This window comes from Piliocolobus tephrosceles, chromosome 7 (assembly GCF_002776525.5).
Source record: "Piliocolobus tephrosceles isolate RC106 chromosome 7, ASM277652v3, whole genome shotgun sequence".
Taxonomy (NCBI): domain Eukaryota; kingdom Metazoa; phylum Chordata; class Mammalia; order Primates; family Cercopithecidae; genus Piliocolobus; species Piliocolobus tephrosceles.
Window position 1 is genome coordinate 26,739,146 of NC_045440.1, and position 19,696 is coordinate 26,758,841.

The following is a 19,696-nucleotide window of genomic DNA, read 5'->3' on the forward strand; positions in this document are numbered from 1 at the left end:
GAATTCTAACTCTGATTATGGTTGAATTCTAACTCTGATTATGGTTGTTTCCAGCAAGTTAAAAGTGATGTCATCGACTTTATTAAAATGGGTATTACTATAGTAATAATATTAATAATATAAAAATAGTAATAATATTACTATTATTTCTACTAGCTACAGAGCAGAAGCTGAGAGAAAATCTGAGATTCTTTCCCTTTTCACTTCTCCTGCTGTGTTCTCTCTCAATTTGGGAGGCAATAGCCTTTTCTAACAGGGATTGAAGGGCAGAGATTTGAGAGGAAGAAGTAGTAGCATGAAACAGCAAAGTAGAAGAGCTTTTCAGTTTCTCTTGATTGTTTTATTTGCTGTTGTACAGAACATTAGACAGAACCATGTGCAAATAAATGAACAAAAATTGCCAAATTCTATGGCCAAATATGAAAACACTTCCAGACTGTCTATCATTGAATACAATTCATATTACATTTTATCTCTCACTGTCTAGATTCTTTTTTAAAAAATGACTTCACTTCTAATACTAGATTAGACTTTAAAACTAAGACAGTGCTGGATGCGTACAGTGAAAATTCCAAGCAATGCTAAGTAAAAACACTGGTATCTTTATTTCTCCTTCTTCCCTCCCGCCCTTCCTCCCCCCGGCCCTCCTTCCTTTCTCTCTCTTTCTTTCGAAAATGCATTTCTTATGTTACTGTCTTGAAGTCCATGAAACACACAAACAAAGAAAATCTAAATTAAAATGGAGACAGAAATGTAAATAAAAAGTAGAAATATCTCCCTTAAGCCCCATTCATTGGGTTTTTGCAGGGGTACATAGGCTACCATATGATTTAGTGATTTTAAGGAATAAGTTTGTTTGGGGAAAGGAGAAAAACAAGAGACTATTATTTATTGATTTAGAAAATATCTGTTAATGCCTGGTAAGCATTGAGGTATGTACAACGAAAAACAGGATAGAAGCCAGCCCTGCCTCTGTAGATTATTCTCTTGAAGAAAGAAAATAGAGAATCTAAAAAAAAAAAAAAAAAATGCCCAGAGATGGATATTTTGATCATCATCCAGGGATGGCCATTGAGACTTTGTGTCCCTCCTTTTGAGGAACAGATGAGAAAGTCCTAGTTTTTGATGAAGGACAGTTGTATCTTGTTAGGTAAAAACATAACATTGTTACAGTTCTTGTATGAAAGTGTCAGGATCTATAGAAGGGTATATATGAATGCTGAGTAGCCAAATGGGTAAACCGTGCTGGTTACTAAGTTATTGTCCCTCAGATCCAAATTCATCTTTCTATTTTGGGGTTTGTTTGTTTTGAGACATGGTCTTGCTCTGTTGCCCAGGCTGGAGTGCACCAGTGCAACAGCTCACTACAGCCTTGAACTCCTGGGCTCAAGCAATCCTCCTGCCTCACCCATCCCAAGTAGCTGGGACTATAGGAATGCACCACTATGCCTGCCTGATTTTTTAAATTATTATTTTTGTAGATATGGGGTCTTGTTATGTTGCCCAGGCTAGTCTCAAACTCCTGGCTTTAAGCTCTCCTCCTCCCTCAGCCTCCCAAAGTACTGGAATTACAGCTGTGAGCCATTGCACCTGACCCAAATCCACCTTTCTGTGCTCTACTTTGTGAACACAGAAGGCAGGATCTCTTGGGTTGGGCATGTGGTTCACACCTGTAATCCCAGCACTTTGGGAGGTCAAAGGGTGGTGGATCACCTGAGGTCAGGAGTTTAAGACCAGCCTGGACAACATGGTGAAACTCTAGATCTACTAAAAATACAACAAACTAGCCAGGCGTGGTGGTGGGTGCCTGTAATCCCAGCTACTCAGAAGGCGGAGGCAGGAAAATCACTTGAACCCGGGAGGCAGAGGAGGTTGCAGTGATCTGAGATGGCACCATTACACTCCAGCATGGGCAACAAGAGCAAACCTCCGTCTCAAAAAAAGAAAAGAAGGCAGGATCTCTATCACCATATTTCTCCTTTGACAGCTGGCTCCCTGATAAATGCTGCCAATGAGGCGGAAGGTGCTAGAGGGAAACTGAGGGAAGAGAAACTTACTCCTGCTTGGTTGCTGTTCCTATCAGGATCACCTAACTCTTGACCCTGACAGTAGCCATTGATTCCAAGGTCCAGCTTTTTTTTCCCATACATCTAGAACCATCATGTTTTGCCAGCTGTATCAGAACCAGCTGGCTGTGATGTCATCTGCTTTATTCCATAGAAATCTGGCTTCCCTATGGTGCTGAAGGTCTTCCTTCTGAGCTCCCAGTACCAGGAAAGCTGGTGGTAGCTAATTCCCACAGTTCTATCTCCCTGGAACCTCAGCATTCCCTTTTTGTTTCTTCTGTTCTCCAATATTTGCTTAACCCATCCTTTTCATTTAATTATGTCTGTTAAAATAAGATACGATTTCTGTTTCCCTGACCAAATCCTAACTGATACTTACAGAAAGCACCTGTCATGCTTCTCAGGCAATGAGGAAGCACTCCCTTAAATCCAAGCTGAATTCTCTGGGCTCTGTGATAATGCTACAGACTGAATGTTTATGTCACCCCCAAATTCATGTTGAAATCTCAACCCCCCAGTGTGATGGGATTAGGAGGTGGGGCCTTTGTGAAGTGATTAGGTCATGAGGGTGGGCCTCAAGAAGGGGATTATTGTCCTTATAAAGGAGACCACAGATAACTCATTCCCCCTCTTCTGCCACGTGAGGACACAGTGAGGAGGTGACTGTCTACGAAGAGAGGCCTCAGCAGACACTGAATCTGCCAGCACCTTGATCTTGAGCTTCCTAAGCCTCTGGAACCATGAAAAATAAATGTCTGGGTTTTTTTTTCTTTCTATCCAAGTTGAGTAAAAAATGTGGCTTATTTATAAGCCACCCAGTCTGATTTTTTAAAAGCAGCCTGAAAGATGAAAACAGATAACATAACATAATGCAAAAACATTACGTTTTTAATATAAATATACACTATATTTTAAATGTTTACCCATTTGCCAAGCAGGGCTCTTCTTTCTTCAAATACCTACAATAAGTAAAAAAGAACATGGTAATTTCATATATCATAGTTCAAAATACCCATTACAAGAAAGATATCATTAAGGGATCTGTGAATAAACATTCATTGTATCAACTGAATATAAAAAGACAGATTTTACTCCTGAGGTTATGTATTTTTACCCTGGGCAAGGTTTCTCTCTTTCTTTATTTCAGTTTCTACATGTGGAATAATTCATATGAAAGAAGAATTAATAAAGCTGGGTACAGTGGCTCACACCTGTAATCCCAGCACTTTGGGAGGCTGAGGCAGGCAGATCATTTGAGCTAGGGAGTTTAAGAGCAGCCTGAGCAACATGGTGAGACTCCATCTCTACAAAAAATACAAAAAATTAGCGAGGTGTGGTGGTATGTCCCTGTAGTCCCAGCTGAGGCTGAAGTGGGAGGATCACTTGAGCTCGGGGAGTTGAGGCTGCAGTGAGCTATGATCATGTCATTGTACTTCTTACCTAGGTGACAGAGCCAGACTCTGTCAAAAAAAAAAAAAAAAAAAGAAGAAGAAGAAGAAAAAGAAAGAAGTAATAGTTGTTTAAAGGGAAAGAAATTTAAAAAATGGAATTATAAAGGGAAATCAGTTTTAGAATTTGAAAGGAGATGAAAAAACTAACAAAAAAACAGGAACATGAAATTCCCCCATCTGAAATGTTTCAGTATTAATAGTATGAGAATTTACGAAACAGGTGAATGACCAGTTTCGTTTTTCTATTTCAGTGTATACACATATCAGTGGGCGTACAAGTACGTACACATCTGTAGGATTAGAAATGTGTATGTGTGCACCTCTAGGCTTCCACTTGAATATTTGTTGGTACAGGTTTATTACAATATACTATTTAGGACAGAAACTAAGTCTTATTCATCTTGACATCTCCAGTAGAGTGCTTACAGAGCATGTTACAGGTATCTATGTTTATTGAATTGAATGAATGTGATTGTGAGAATGAATATCCTTATGGATGTATCAGTACAATGTGAGTATCTTTATATATTGGTGTTGAGGTGCTTTTCTGAGCATCAGTGCATATGTACATTTCAGTGAGTGAGGAAAGGAAGACTAATGTGGGTACATGTGGCAGAGAAGGGGGTTATTAAGAGAGGAAGAGAAAGAGAGTAATGAACATATTTGAATGTCTCACTTGCTTTATCCCATACACCCTCTGTCAGCTTTCAAAATCGGGATTGATGTTTTTCCCTCCTCTTGGCACTCACTACATTCTCTAGTGCTGTAAGAATGTTCCCTCTTGGAGAGGTGGCTCAGACCTATTTCTTCTCTTTTTATGGAAGAGGTTGAGGAGCTGGTTTTATGCTTCTCACAGATCATGCTTTCCTTCCTTTTTTAACTCTCAAGCTCCGGTTGCCAAGGACATACAAAATAGGAATTGAAATAACTGGTTCAGCCACCACCTCGGGACTAGTGAAATGTCAGTTTTGCTCTTGGCCAGGGAATCTCTTCTGTCACAGACAGATGCTTTTTGCACATAAAAGAAGCAGCAAAAGATCCTCCCCCGTGGCTAACTGCCACCTAGGCTACCAGGACCCTCAAATAATGGCAACAGATAAACTCAGAATTTCTAGATGAAAAGAAGTAGAAGAGAATCTGTAAAACACAGAAGATTGCAAATATCTGGATTCAAATATTGTCTGAATTCTTCTCTATCAATCATGCATCGCCCAACCCGTGCAACAAGTGTTGTCACTTTTCTGAAGCCCAGGGATTTCTCTCCTCCCAACTCCTACTCCATTTATAGTTCATGCTTCACTTAGACTTTATAGTGTTTGTTTTGCTCTCTAGTGGTGTCTGTTAATTTTATCTTCCCAAGTAGATTGCAACCACTTTCTCTTACATGCTCCATAGAACCCTCAAGTACAGAGTCCATGGAAGGCCCTCAATAAACCATTTTGCTGATTGACTAACAACAAGAAGAAAGTTTCAGAAGTCATCGAATTTTAGAGCTAAAAGGAATCCTAAAGATCTTTTTATTTGATTCCTATATTTTAGAAAGGATAAGCAGAAGACCAAAGAGGTTATATTTAACAGGTATTTTAAAAATCTCTGGGTCCAAACTATGTGTTCAGCTCAACACTGCACTTGATTCCTCACCAGATCCTTGGTCTGACTTCCAGCCTTACATTCTTGATGAACTTCTGTCCATGCTTTGGTCTGACTACATGAAGAAGTAGAGGTTAGGTCCTGAGACCACAACAGAGCTTCAAGAGGAAGTTGAAGCATGGTGTCCAATGATGGTGTGGCCCATTGGAAACAAAAGGAAACTGACTTAAAGGGGAAAAGACAGTCAACAAGAGGGTAGTAGAAAAGGAATGGGGTGGATATTGGGAAGTGCTACACAGGCTGAAACACGAGACAAAGTCTAAGCAGAGTCCATGCAAGTCCAGCTCTTTACCGGAAGGTAAACTCAAGCAGAAACTGATGGGACACAAGGGGTAGAGGAAAGACACTAGACTGAAAGTCAGGAGATGCCAGATCTGGTTCTGACTCTACCTTTGACAAGACGTATCATTTTGGGCAGATAATTTTGTCGTCAGGTTCTCAGTTGGACTTATAGTCTTATACACCCTGGTTTGGAGCAAGTCTTTATTTCAAAGATTTGCAATCAGGTTCTTCATTTTAAAGAGCTGGAAAACAAGGTATTTCTTCCAAATGGAAATATTAAAATGGATCTTCTTTTCTTGTAAGATGCTGCAGTCTGTTTATATCACAGTTTACTCAGAGCCTGCTGTTAAGTCAAAATCCCACGGGTGTTATTTTAGTCTGTTGACACTGTAGTTACATATTTCACCGTGTGACATCATTACAATGTAGGAGTGAGATATTTAGGGGCCCCTAAATAATGATCGATTGATGGTAACTGGGTGCTTTTTCTCAGAACACTTTTTTTAAACATGTACTGTACAACATGTGTGAACCATACTCTAAAAGAAATGTGGATCACTTTCTTTTCTTTTTAAAAACTGTGTATATTTAAGGTATACGACTTGATGCTTTGATATACACATACATAATGAAATGTCAAGGAAACTGTCCTATCCATCACCTTTCATAGTTACCTTTCTATGTGTGTGTGTGCAGAATTACTGATCCCTAGAATTTTTGGGGGTTGAAGACATTTTTATGCTGGAATAAGTGAATACTTTATTTAGAATTTAATGTTTTGCTGTTTTTATGCTACAGTTGATTAAAATTTTATTATGTGGTTGCATACTTTCCAAAAAAAAATAAAAATAAAAATAAAAGTGAAAAGTATGCTTATATAAGAAAAATGAAAAAAAAAAGATCACTTTCAATTAAAACACTAGTTGGCAAAGAAATACACATTTTAAAAACATTCCTTCACTCAAAATTTACAATGCTTGAATAACTTACTAATCCGTTAAATATGCCTATCCTGGTGATGCTGGGTTTGTTTTAGGCATCTAAATTTGAATTTAGAGAATTCAATCTCTTTGCTTAAAGCCTGCTGTGAAGTTAAAATCCTATGACTCTTATTTTAGTCTAAGATAGTTACATATTTCACATTTTACTACAGAATAGAAGAAAGACAAAATTAAAACAAAACCAAAAAACAGGACCTTAAAATTTCACTGATCATTGGTGACAAACACCCTCATTTAGAAGTGTGGAAGCCCCTTGAAATGATTGCCTGCATGCCTTTTGGCCGGCTGTCTCCTTGGGCATCTATTTTTAATTCCTTTCACACAGTGAGAATGTTAGATCCAGAAGAGACCTTCAAGGTCATCTGATCCAATCCACTCATTTTACAAAGGAGGATAAAGCCCAGAGAAGGTAAAATTGGTACAGCTGATTTGAAATCAGAGTTTTCAATTCCCAGAAGTTATCGTCCTTTGTTTGCTTATATGTACGGATATGTGTGTGTATAATATATGATACATATTTATATTCTAATTTGTTTTAAAATTGGAAACTGCTACATTGTATGAAGTAAGAAAATGAAAGCTCTCTCTTCTAACAGACCCTCTTCTGTCCACCAACACCCATATAACTCTTCGGGAAAAACCAGTATTAACAGTTTGATATGGCTGGGCATGGTGGTTGATGCCTGTAATCCCAGAGCTTTGGGAGGCTGAAACAGAGGCTCACTTGAGCTCAGGAGTTTGAGACCAGCATGAGCAACATAGTGAGACCTTGTCTCTACTAAAAATAAAAAAAAAAGAAAATTAGCCGGGCATGGTGGTGTGAGCCTGGTGGTCCTAGCTACTTGGGAGGATGAGACAGGAAAAATCACTTGAGCCCAGGAGGTGGAGGCTGCAGTGAGCCGTGATTGTGCCACTGTACTCCAGCCTGGGTGACAGAGTGAGATCCTCAAAAACAAACAAACAAACAAACATCAGCTTGGCATAATCACATACAAATTCTATGTGTGTGACTCTGTGCATTCGTACACATACTTATGTGTATATATACACAAAAAGATTTTTAAAAATAATTTTACACCACACAATAACCTAACTAAACCAAAAAATGATTTTTTTGGGAATAAAATGGGAGTTCAGGACAATAAAATACACATTATCTTGAGAAGTGATCGTTAAATTGGATAAAAATCTATTAAAGAACCAATGAGTGCTGTGATGCACTCGCTCCCCTCCAGAACTGAAGGATTTATTTCCCCACCTGTTGGAAGGCTGCTGGGTGACAGTCACAAGCTTTAGAGAGCTGCCTTGCCCAAGGTCAGACCTGGCGGGGGTGGGTAGGCAGCTGGAGCCCACTGAATGGTCGGTCAGTGTGGAAGTATAAAGACCAGACCCTCTTTCCTGCTTCCCCCTTGCCACAACATAAGACAAATGATGTGGTTTGGATCTCTGTCCCCACCAAATCTCGTATCAAATTGTAATCCCCGGCTGGGCGCCTTGACTCACGCCTGTAATCCTAGCACTTTGGAAGGCCAAGGCCAGTGGATCACTGAGGTCAGGAGTTTGAGATCAGCCTGGCCACCATGGTGAAACTCCATTTCTACTAAAAATATGAAAATTAGCCAGGTGTGGTGGTGGGCGCCTGCAATCCCTGCTACTCAGGAGGCTGAGGCAGGAGAATCGCTTGAACTGGGAGGCACAGGTTGCAGTGAGCCTAGATCGCGCCATTGCACTCCAGCCTGGGTAACAGAGTGAATTCTGTCTCAAAAAAAAAAAAAAAAAAATTGTAATTCCCTATGTTGGAAGCGGGGCCTGGTGGGAGGTGATTGGATTATGGGGGCGGTTTCTCATGGTTTAACACCATCTCCCTAGCACTGTCATCAGCGGGAGTAAGTTCTCATGAGATCTGGTTGTTTAAAACTGTGTGGGACCTCCCCTGTCTCACTCTTCCTCCTGCTCCTGCTCCTCCTGCTTTGCCCTCTGCCACGATGGAAAGCTCCTTGAGGCCGTCCCAGAAGCAGATGCCATTGTGCTTCCTATACAGCCTGCAGAACTGTGAGCCAGTTAAACCTCTTTTCTTTATAAATTACCCAGCCTCAGGTATTTCTTTACAACCAATCTGAAGCATCATGGCAGCCTCAGGGAGTCCTATGGGGTCAGTGGGGACCTCACTGAGACTGCATTCCAGCCCAACTTCTTCCTTTATCCCACATCTGCCCCTTTTCTCTTCTTTTCCTTTTATTTCCTTCCTTTCCCAGGTGCTAATCCAGAAAGTCCTCTCCAGTCAACACTCTACATGCTAATCTCAGAATCAGCTTCTCTAAAAATCGAACTGCAAGAGGCATTCAGGAAATTTTTTGCCTCCTAAGACACTTTTCTTCTCCACAGCTGCTAAATTGATCAAGATTCATAATTTTTCGAAGAAAATTTCTGAAAATCAAGGAATCCAATGAACGCCTATTTGAATTCAAGTCACTTTTTCACATGTGTGTAAAACCTTCACAATTCTATGGGAAGACAGATTTCAAAATGAGACCCTGAAGTTTTGGTAGGGGAACCAGATAAGCTATTATACAAACTGTGGGAGAGTTTCAACCATTGCAAGCAGGTGCTGAGTAAATTACTGTTGAGCTGGATAAAAACGATTTTCTTTCTTTCTTTTTTCAGAGACAGGGTCTCTCTGTCACTCAGGCTGGAGTGCAGTGGTGCAATCGTGGCTCACCCCAACCTCCAACTCCTGGGTTCAAGCGATCCTCCTGCCTCAGCCTCCCAAGTAGCTGGGACCATAGGCACGCACCACCATGCCAGGCTAATATTTTATTTTACTTTTTTTTTTTTTTAAATAAAGATGAAGTCTCACTATGTTGCACAGGCTGATCTTAAACTCTTGGCCTCAAGCGATCCACTGGCTTCACCCTCCCAAAGTGCTGGGATTACAGCTGCGAGCCACTGTGCCTGCCTCTCAAAATTTTTTCAATGGATTTGTTTGGTGTTCATGGCTAGATGAAGGCTGAATCTTTCTCTCCCTCTTTTTTCTGCCTTTCCTTTTGTTTCTACAGGTCCCTCTATTTTTTTTTTTTTTCATTCTCTTTCCTCTTTCCTCATTTCCTTTATCATTTTTCTTTTTCAGTCTCTCTCCATTTTATTTCTCACTATTCCAATCTCTACCTTGGCCCTTCTGTTCCTTTCCTAAAATTGCTCATCAGTAGAAACTGATTTGACTAAAAATACAAAGTACTGAGCAGGAGGGTTCAGGTTGGATGACAGCTTTGCCAAGGGATGAGCCCATCTGTTGAGTTTAGAGGGGCAGAGGGGCAAATCCAGGCTAAGGACACAAAGATGAAGAGGCAGGAAGACAAGAGTCAATGAAAGAGGTACCAGGGAGTACACCTGAACTCTGATTCAATTTCCTTTCCTTTCCTTCCTTTCCTTCCTTCCCTCCCTCCCTCCCTTCCTCCTTTCTTTCTTTCTCTCTTTCTCTCTTTCTTTTTTTTCTGAGACAGAGTCTCACTCTGTTGCCCAGGCACTGGAGTGTAGTGGCACAATCCTGACTCACTGCAACCTCTACCTCCTCGGTTCAAGTGATTCTTCTGCCTCAGCCTCCTGAGAAGCTGGGACTACAGGGGTACATCACCACGCCCAACTAATTTTTATATTTTTTAGTAGAGACGAGGTTTCACCATGTTGGCCAGGCTGGTCTTGAACTCCTGACCTCAGGTGATCCACTCGCCTTGGCCTCCCAAAGTGCTGGGATTACAAGCGTGAGCCACCAGGCCCAGCCTTGGCTCTATTTCTTATGCTTCAGGAACCAAACCAGGTTCCTAGGGGTACACAGAGAAAAGACAGAATCTCAACTCTTCATGCCTGGGAGTTGACTGGGAAAGCCAGTAAATAATGATGACAGCAAAGAAAAGGAAGCAGGACGCAGGGGGATGCTTCACAGAGGAAAGGACATTTGAATTGACTCAGATAGGAGGCAACGGCGAGGGCGAGAGCATATGCAAAGGCATGGAGGTGTGGGACAGCAGGGTTCACCTGGGGGCCCTGAACTGGGCCTGGGCATCGGATGTGAAGGAGCAGTGGCAGGGATGGAGCCGGGAAGTTGGCTGAGGTCAGACCATGAAAGATCCTCAATGCTATGCCTGGGGGTGTTGGAATTTACTCTTGGGAGTGGAGCCTATTACTGGTTTCACATAATAGAATCGGAATCTTAGAAAGATCTCTCTGGGACCAGAATAGAGGATGGATCAGCAGGGACAGAGGCAGTGAAACCAGTTAGGGGGTGACTGCAGTATACTAGGCAAAGGGTGCAGACTGTGAGCTGAGAATGGAGCCGGAAGTAGATAGGCGGGTGGAGAAGAGAGGCCTGAATGAGAGATCAGGAGGAGGACTCAGAGTACTGGAAAGCAAATTACATATGGTGGCAAGGGAGCGTTGGTAGACACTTCCCTGTGTGCCTCTCACACTGAAACATCTTGGCATGCCAAGGATGTACAGGCCTGAGTATTCGTGGCCGAGCACGGTGGCTCACCCTGTAATCCCAGCACTTTCGGAGGCTGAGGCAGGTAGATCAGGAGGTCAAGAAGTCGAGACCATCCTGGCCAACATGGTGAAACCCCATCTCTACTAAAAATACAAAAATTAGCTGGGTGTGGTGGCGTGCGCCTGTAGTCCCAGCTACTAGGGAGGCTGAGGCAGGAGAATTACTTGAAACCGGGAGGTGGAGGTTGTAGTGACCTGAGATCACACCACTGCACTCCAGTCTGGTGACACAGTGAGACTCTGTCTCAAAAAAAAAAAAAAAAAAGCAAGGCCCTGAGCATTCGTGACTTGGGCCATTCTTGCAGGTTGTGTCTGCAGTAGGGCAACCTTGAGGGATGAGGTAATGTCTCCCTTTGGGAGCAAGAGCAGGTTACTTACTGCTTACTTTGAAAAGCAGTGGATGCCCTGGGCTCGTTGTTCCTCAGCTGTGGTTCAAACCACTGTATGTGTAGCATTTATCTGGGCCCTATGCGTCACACCTGTGGGACGGGGAGGACTAGCAGAACCCATGCAAACATAATGTTCATGCCACTTGCTGCTTGTAAGTAAAGTTGCTTTTGACCCAAGAATCTCATCTTTTATTGTGAAACAGCAGAGTCTTCTATTCCATAAGTCACAGGCTAACTTTTTAGCTTGTAATCTGGGGGAAAATCAAATCCCAGACTGGACAGGGAGAAGCAGAATTTCTGGCTTGAGTGACTTGGTATAAAGTAGTGCCTCTCACCGGGGGAGTAACTGGTATGTAGGAGCGAGAGGATGAGGTCAGTTTTATACATGGTGATTGTGTTTTCCTGCCAAATAGGTGTGGTCCTTGTATACAGCGATTGGTCACTGGAGCTTACAGACCTGTTGGTAAATTTTGTCCCTAACTGAAGCAGGAATAGAAAATCCTAGAGGTTGGTCACTCTCACACCACAGCCGTCCACCGTGATCCTTTAGTGTGTTCCGCTGGCACCTTCCCAGAGTGCAGGTGGAAAATAAATGTCTTTGTTGTTGTTGCTGTTGTTGTTGAGATGGAGTTTCCTCTTATTGCCCAAGTGGGAGTGCAATGGTGTGATCTCGGCTCACTGCAACCTCCACCTCCCAGGTTCAAGTTATTCTCCTGCCTCAGCCCCTCAAGTAGCTGGGATTACAGGCGCCCACCACCACGCCCAGCTATTTTTTTTTTTTTTTTTTGTATTTTTAATAGAAACAGGGTTTCACCATGTTAGCCAGGCTGGTCTCGAATCCCTAACCTCAGATGATCCACCCTCCTCGGCCTCCCAAAGTGCTGGGATTATAAGCATGAGCCACTGCACCTGGCCATGAAAATAAACATCTTAAGAGAATCTGAGTAATGTGAATAATCAGCTGAAATGCATTCTTTTTATATATCCTATTAAATGTGCAGCATTACCCAGCAACCTCAACTATACCAAGAAAACCGGGTTTTGGGGAATGCCATGGACCACTCTCTCCTTTCTCAGTTCTGGTGGTTCTAGGGAGAACAAGCGATGGAAGAAAAAAGGCAAGTGGGGTGGGAGAGGAAGGTGACAGTGGGCGAAAGAACAAATCCAAGACATTTTCTTCTTGGGCAAGGACTCTGTGTCTATTGCCAGCTTTGCCCATATAGCAAGGGTTCAGTAAAAGTTTTTGAATATCTTCATTTTGGTTTTTGTTCATCCATTACACAATCCTAAATAATTCCTGTTCATATTTTGGTAAGTACAATTTTAATACCTTTTTTCCTTTAAGTCATGGATTCAATTGATAAAATAGTTCTGGTCACTTACCCGGTCATTCAATAGCTGATGGTTTAGGGGTGTCCAGGTGCTCATCTTTGTCTGCATTTTGGGACCATCTATGTTTTTTGGAGGTGCAAATGCCATCATGAAACAACTGGATATCCTTCCATAAGAAAAACAGCACCTATCAGAAGAAGTGAATCATATAACCCTCAGAAAACAAAAATTACTAATACCGGCCGGGCACGATGGCTCACGCCTGTAATCCCAGCACTTTGGAAGGCCGAAGTGGGCAGATCACTTGGGGTCAGGGATTTGAGACCAGCCTGGCCAACATGGTGAAACCCTGTCTCTACTAAAAATAAATGTAAAAACAAAACAAAACAAAACAAAAAGCTGGGCGTGGTGGTACATGCCTGTAATCACAGCTACTAGGGAGGCTGAGGCAGGAAAGTCACTTGAACTTGGGAGGTGGAGGTTGCAGTGAGCCAAGATGGCACCACCGTACTCCAGCCTGGGCAGCAGAGCGAGACTCCACCTCAAAATAAATAAATAAATAAATAAACCAATACTAATACCATATAATTTTGTAGTATGTTGGCAGAGGGAATGGGGTGGGAAGAGCATTTATTGGGGGCATCTTATACGTCAAGCACTTCATATGTCTCCTCAATGGAAGTGCACAATTATCTGGTAAGGTGGTGGGTTTTAACTCATTTTACACATGAGGAAAATTTGGCTTATTGATGTCACCCTGTCCAAGGTCACACAGAGAGCAAGTGGTGGAACTGGTAGTCAGACCCAGGTCAGTTTAATGCCACTTTATTTTCACTAGACTCTGGGGGGAAATCCAGAATCACCGCTAGCTAAGGACATACTATATTGGCCAGGAAGAGAAGTATTTTAAATTTAAAATCATCATGTAATATGAAACACTTCATTCTTGTCCCTTGTGATATTAACTCTCCTCCTCCCCTCTTAACTTCCAGATATCCAAGTAACAAGAACTCCTGCCTGAGAGTGTATTAAAGAGGTAGCATGGCGGGAGAGACAAAGCCAAGGCTTTGGAAATGAACAGATTTGAGTTTATTGGGGGAAATTTGCTATTTTTAGTTATCCAGTATATGTCTGCCTCCTTTTGATTAAAGCACTTTAATTTTCAGGAGGAATTACTTTTCCCTCATTGTTTAGAGACTGATGGTTTAATTAATTAAGGTAGCCTGTCCTTCCCTAGCCAAGAGATGGTCATGAGACCAAACTAGGCCAACTGGGCTGACAATGGCTTATTCTTATTCTTATTTTATTAACTGATTTATTTATTTTGAGATGGAGTCTTGCTCTGTCACCCAGGCTCGAGTGCAGTGACACAATCTCGGCTCACCACAACCTCCGCTTCCCAGGTTCAAGCGATTCTCCTGCCTCAGCTCCCCTAGTAGCTGATTGAGAGCAGTTCTGATATATACACTGAGGGTTGCAGGCTTCTGCATTTTCCACTCTCTGATGGTGGGTTTCACAAGGACAGGTAGCAGAGATGGCTAATGGGACCAGGGCCTGCTTGCCTGATCAATGGGCTCCACAAATGACCCCACAGCAACAGATACTGGATATTTTTTATTTTTTGAGAAAGAGTCTTGCCCTGTTTCCCAGGCTGCAGTAGAGTGGTGCAGACATGGCTCACTGCAACCTCCACCTCCCAGGTTCAAGCGCTTCTCCTGCCTCAGCCTCCCGAGTAGCTAGGACTACAGGCGCCTGCCACCATGCCTGGCTAAGTTTTGTATTTTTAGTACAGAATGGGGTTTCACCATGTTGGCCAGGCTGGTCTCGAATTGCTGACCTCAGGTGATCTGCCCACCTCAGCCTTCCAAAGTGCTGGGATTATAGGCACAAGCCACTGTGCCCGGCCTTGGATAATTTTTTTAAATCATTATTTTTTGGCTGGTATGGGATTTTCCCAAACACTATCTGAGATCTTTGAGGTTCTCATTTGACATGTAATACTCTCTCTCAGGAAGATAAAGCCCACGTTTTAAACCCCCTTGGGTGTCAAGACAATGCCTTCCTGCAGTTGTCTGCTGCCAATATGCCACTGGAATGAGGGGCGCTCAGATCAGCACTCAGGTTCTTCTCAGCCTCAACAGCTAACTATCTGAGACACATTTAGGTGAGTTACTAAGCCAAAAGAAATGATTTCATTACAGTAATATTAACTGGCAGCTAATGATAAAAGTACATATGAGCAAGCCGGCATGGTGGCTCACACCTGTAATCGCAGCACTTTGGGAGGCTGAGGCAGGTGGATCACCTGAAGTCAGGAGTTCAAGGCCAGCCTGACCAACATGGTAAAACGCCGTCTCTACTAAAAATACAAAAATTATCTGGGCATGGTGGCACACCTGTAATACCAGCTACTCAGGAGGCTGAGGCAGGAGAATTGCTTAAACCTAGGAGGTAGAGGTTGCAGTGAGCTGAGGTCGCACCACTGCACTCTAGCCTGGGTGACAGAACAAGACTCTGTCCCCCCCCCCCCAAAAAAAAGTTATAGATACAAAGTGTAGCCTCTGAGCCTAGCTCTGCCCAGCTAAAAAGTGATATATTTGTTTTTGTTGTTGTTATTTGTTTTCTACGTTTCTTCTTCTTCTTCTTCTTCTTTTTTTTTTTTTTTGCAAGAGTTTTGTTGTTGTTGCCCAGGCTGGAGTGCAACGGTGCTATCTTGGCTCACTGCAACCTCCGTCTCCTGGGTTCAAGTGATTCTCCTGCTTTAGCCTCCCTAGTAGCTGAGATTACAGGCATGAGCCACCAGGCCCAGCTAATTTTATAGTTTTAATAGAGACAGGGTTTCACCATGTTGGTCAGGCTGGTCTCAAACTCCTGATCTCAGGTGATCCACCCGCCTCAGCCTCCCAAAGTGCTGGGATTACAGGCGTGAGCCACTGCCGTGTCTGGGCTACATTTCTTCTTTTTGAACTAGCTTTTTTGTTGCCTGTAATCCCAGCACTTGGGAGGCTGAGGCAGAAAGACTGCTTGAGCCCAGGAATTTGAGACCCGACTGGGCAACATGGTGAAATCTTGTCTCTACACAAAGTAAAAAACCAGAAAATTAGCTGGGCATAGTGGTGCACGCCTGTGGTCCCAGCTACTTGGGGTAGGGGCAGAGGGCTGAGGTGGGAGAATCGCTTGGGCCCAGGAGGTTCAGGCTGCTTGTAAGCTGTGATTGCGCCACTGTACTCCAGCCTGGGCAACAGAGCAAGACCAATTTTTATTATTTTAAAAAGAGCAATTTTATTATTTTAAAAAGAGCAATGTTTTATTATTTTAAAAAATAATAAAAACATAAAAATTAAATGAGTTGTTTTGAATCCTTTCTTAAGAGCTATACGGCTCTTGGAGAATATGATGAAAGCTATGAATTCTCCCCCTAGAAAAATGCACATACGCACAAAATTTTGCTTACCCCTGCTCCATGCTGAACAACTCTCTCCTTTCCAGTTTGTGTAGGAAACGATGTGACTGATCCTAGGCACGTTCTTCTGAATGAAGACAAGTAGCTTTCCTTGGTAACTCCCCCAAGGGCCTGCACTGGTTGTTTTCTTTTTCCTGGTTCCTCAGAGCTACATGTCACTTAGATTAGACTTTCTTTCAACCAGCTTAAAGATAGATGGGTTTTCAGCAGATGGGCCTGGCCCCGGGAAGTAGCCCTCTTGGCCATATAGGCCAATGTGGATGTCCTGCTTTGTCTCTTGCTATTATCCTTTTACAGTATTTTCCTCCTTCCATTCCAGAAGACAGGCAGTATGTGTATTTGCATGCACATATGTGTTCACAGAACAGACCACTTGCTATTATTATGACAGATTTTTTTTTTTCTTTTGAGATGAAGTCTCACTCTGTTGCCCAGGCTGGAGTGCAGTGGCACGATCTCTGCTTGCTGCAACCTCCGCCTCCGAGGTTCAGGTGATTCTCCTGCCTCAGGCTCCCGAGTAGCTGGGATTACAGGCATGCACCACCACGCCTGGGTAATTTTTGTATTTTTAGTAGAGATGGGGTTTTTCCCATGTTGGTCAGGCTTGTCTTGAACTCCTGACCTTAAGTGATCTGCCCACCATGGCTTCCCAAAGTGCTGAGATCACAGGCATGAGCCGCTGCGCCCAGCTACAGAGATTTTTATGTAACACATATAAAACATAATTGTCCCCACTTAACAAAACAAAGCGAGTTGTCATCTCCTCCTTCCACAGATGTCTTACTGTTGCTTTTTTGTGATCTCCTTCCCTGTAAGGACTACCTTTGAATATTCATTTTTTTCTTTCTTTTTCTCTTTTTTGGCGGGGGGTCGGGGGGCAAAGTTGCACTCTGTTGCCCAGGCCGGAGTGCAGTGGCACAATCTCGGCTCACCATGACCTCTGCATCCCAGGTTCAAGCAATCCTCCTGCCTCAGCCTGCCGAGTAGCTGGGATTATAGGCGCACGCCATCATAACCAGCTAATTTTTGTATTTTTAGTAGAGACGGGGTTTCAATATGTTGGCCAGGCTGGTCTCAAACTCCTGAACTTGTGATCTTCCCATCTTGGCCTCCCAAAGTGTTGGGATTGCAGGCATGAGCCACTGCGTCCAGCCAAATATTCATCTTTAATTTTTCTTAGAATTAAAATACAGAAAGAGGGCCTATGACCCTAGTTCTTGACATATGGTTCTAGTCTCATTTTCAATAGCAAGGATGGGTCCTCTGGCCACATACTTCCAATTTGATCTTCTAAGCCATTTTTTTTTTTTTTTTTTGACAAGATCTTGCCCTGTCACTCAGGCTGGAGGGCAGTGGTGTGATCACAGCTCACCATAGCCTTGACCTTCTGGGCTCAAGCAAGCAATCCTCCATATCAGCCTCCCAAGTAGCAGAGAATACAGGTGTGCACCACCACTCCTGGCTAAGATTTTTGTATTTTTTGTAGAGACAGGGTCTTGCTTTGTTGCCCAAGCTGGTCTCAAACTTCTGGGCTCAAGCAATCCACCACCTCAGCCTCCCAAAGTGCTGAGATTACAGACATGAGCCACCATCTCCTGCCTTAAGCCATTCTTCACACTGTCATCATTATTTAACCACCTTACTAAGTACCTACAAGGCAGATGTTAGGGGTACAAAGCAAAGAGTCTGCTTTAATAGAGCTCACAGTCTCCTGTTAGGTATTTTTTAAAAGACCAGTTGATCATGTCACTTTTCAGCTCTAAACCTTCAGAGGTTCACTGATGGCTACAGGATCCAGACTTCCTTGCACGGAAGTCTAGGTCTGCCATGATTTTACCTCCATCTACCCTTTCAGCCTCACCTGGCCCCACTTTCATGCACTCTCTGCCCAGACACACTGAACTCATGGCCACCCTGAGAACGTGCCACACAACTCTGATGATTATTGGTTTATATGGTTTTCTGGTGCTCACTGCTCACCTGAATCATCACAGTAGTACATCATAGGTATTCAATATTTGTTAAATCAATAGAAAAAGTGACTACAGCAGTGGAAGTGGGGAGCAGTTTAAGGATTAAAACTTGTAGAAATGTTTGGGAGGCTGAGGTGGGTGAATCACTTGAGCTCAGGAGTTCGAGATCAGCCTGGGCAACACAGTGAAATCCCATCTCTACCAAAAACAAAACAAAAACAAAAAATTAGCAGAGTGTGGTAGTGTGTGCCTATAGTACCAGCTACTCGGGAGGCTGAGGTGGAAGGATTGCTCTGGGAGGCAGAGGTTGCAGTGAGCCAAGATCATGCCACTGCACTCCAGCCTGGGGGACAGAGTGTGACCTCATTTTCAAAAACAAAACACCACCACCACCACCACAACCTGTAGAAATGTAGGCCAGATGTGGTGGCTCATGCCTATAATCCCCACATTTTGGGAGGCTGAGGCAGGAGGATCTCTTGAGCCCAGGAATTCCAGACTAGCCTGGGCAATACAGCAAATCCTCTCTCTACAAAAAAAAAAAAAAAAATTGCCAGGTGTGGGTGTGGCAGTGGGTGCCTGTAGTCCCAGCTACTCAAGATGCTGAGGTGGAAGGATCGCTTGAGCGCAGGAGTTCAAGGCTACAGTGAGCTATGATTGCACCACTGCAGTTCAGCCTGGGCAACACAGCAAGACCCCATCTCAAAAAATAAAAACAAAAACAAAACCAACCAACCAAAAAACCAAAAACCAAAACAAAACCCTTGTAGAATTGTAGAAATGTAGAGTGAAACTCAGAACATGATACTGGGCTCTGGGGTTATATGCAGAGTTCACTGAGCCGAATAGGACTGGGTCTGTCTGCTAACAGAATTTACCCATACACTGTAATATCATCAGACAAGGGAATCTCAAATTATTATCAGGAAATTATCAAGAAATAGGGTATGGGTAGATTTAAATACGAATTCATCGTCCGCTTAACTAGTTTTTAAAAAGCAAGAACTATAATACAACGCAAAGAGCTAGTGCTTGGTAGGTATATAATTATCTGTGGGTTGTTAATTTCACAAGTATGAATATCTGGCAGTTGCACTGTAGCCCAAATGAGAGGGTACAATGAAATCCCCAGGAGCACTGACAAGGCTCATGAGAGACCCAGGAGCTTTCCAAAGAGAGTCTCCATCTTTTTCATGCACTGCCCACAGCTCTCACCTCTTTTAGCTTGTCTCCCTCTTCAAGCCTCAAGCGCTGACGTTGCCACAGTTGCATTAGGTCAGCTTTTCTCTGACTCCCTCCAGCCCCTCACCCCTCCCAGCTTCCAGCAAGCCCAATCACCTTCTATAAATCCCGTCGCTGGCATCCGGGGTCTCTTAGGCAACAATGTGTGGGCTCTTGATTGGCCGCGAGATCCAGGAGGGCTGGCTACAAAATTGGGCACAGGGATAAAATTAACAAGTGTGGCGGCCGAGAGCGTGGGAGGGACTGCAATGTCTCAATATAACCCTAGAATGAAGATGCGTCGAATCCTGAAACAAGCAGCGTTGAAA

General features: G+C 43.2%; 1 protein-coding gene across 2 annotated transcripts in view; it reads right to left on the reverse strand.

Moving 5' to 3' along the window:
• FBXO16 (F-box protein 16) overlaps nucleotides 1–19,494 on the reverse strand; it is a 62,818-nt gene extending 43,324 nt beyond the window's left edge. The window contains exons 1-3 of one of the 2 annotated variants that reach the window (XM_023216878.2): nucleotides 19,362–19,413; nucleotides 12,762–12,876; nucleotides 2,990–3,025 (exon numbers count right to left, since the gene is read on the reverse strand). In XM_023216878.2, the coding sequence (XP_023072646.1) occupies nucleotides 2,990–3,025; nucleotides 12,762–12,860 (135 nt within the window). In that variant the 5' untranslated portion in view covers nucleotides 12,861–12,876; nucleotides 19,362–19,413. Of the gene's footprint in view, nucleotides 1–2,989; nucleotides 3,026–12,761; nucleotides 12,877–19,361 lie in introns of both variants that reach the window. The other variant, XM_023216880.1, reaches the window with a different exon arrangement.
• Nucleotides 19,495–19,696: the final 202 nt, after the last annotated feature.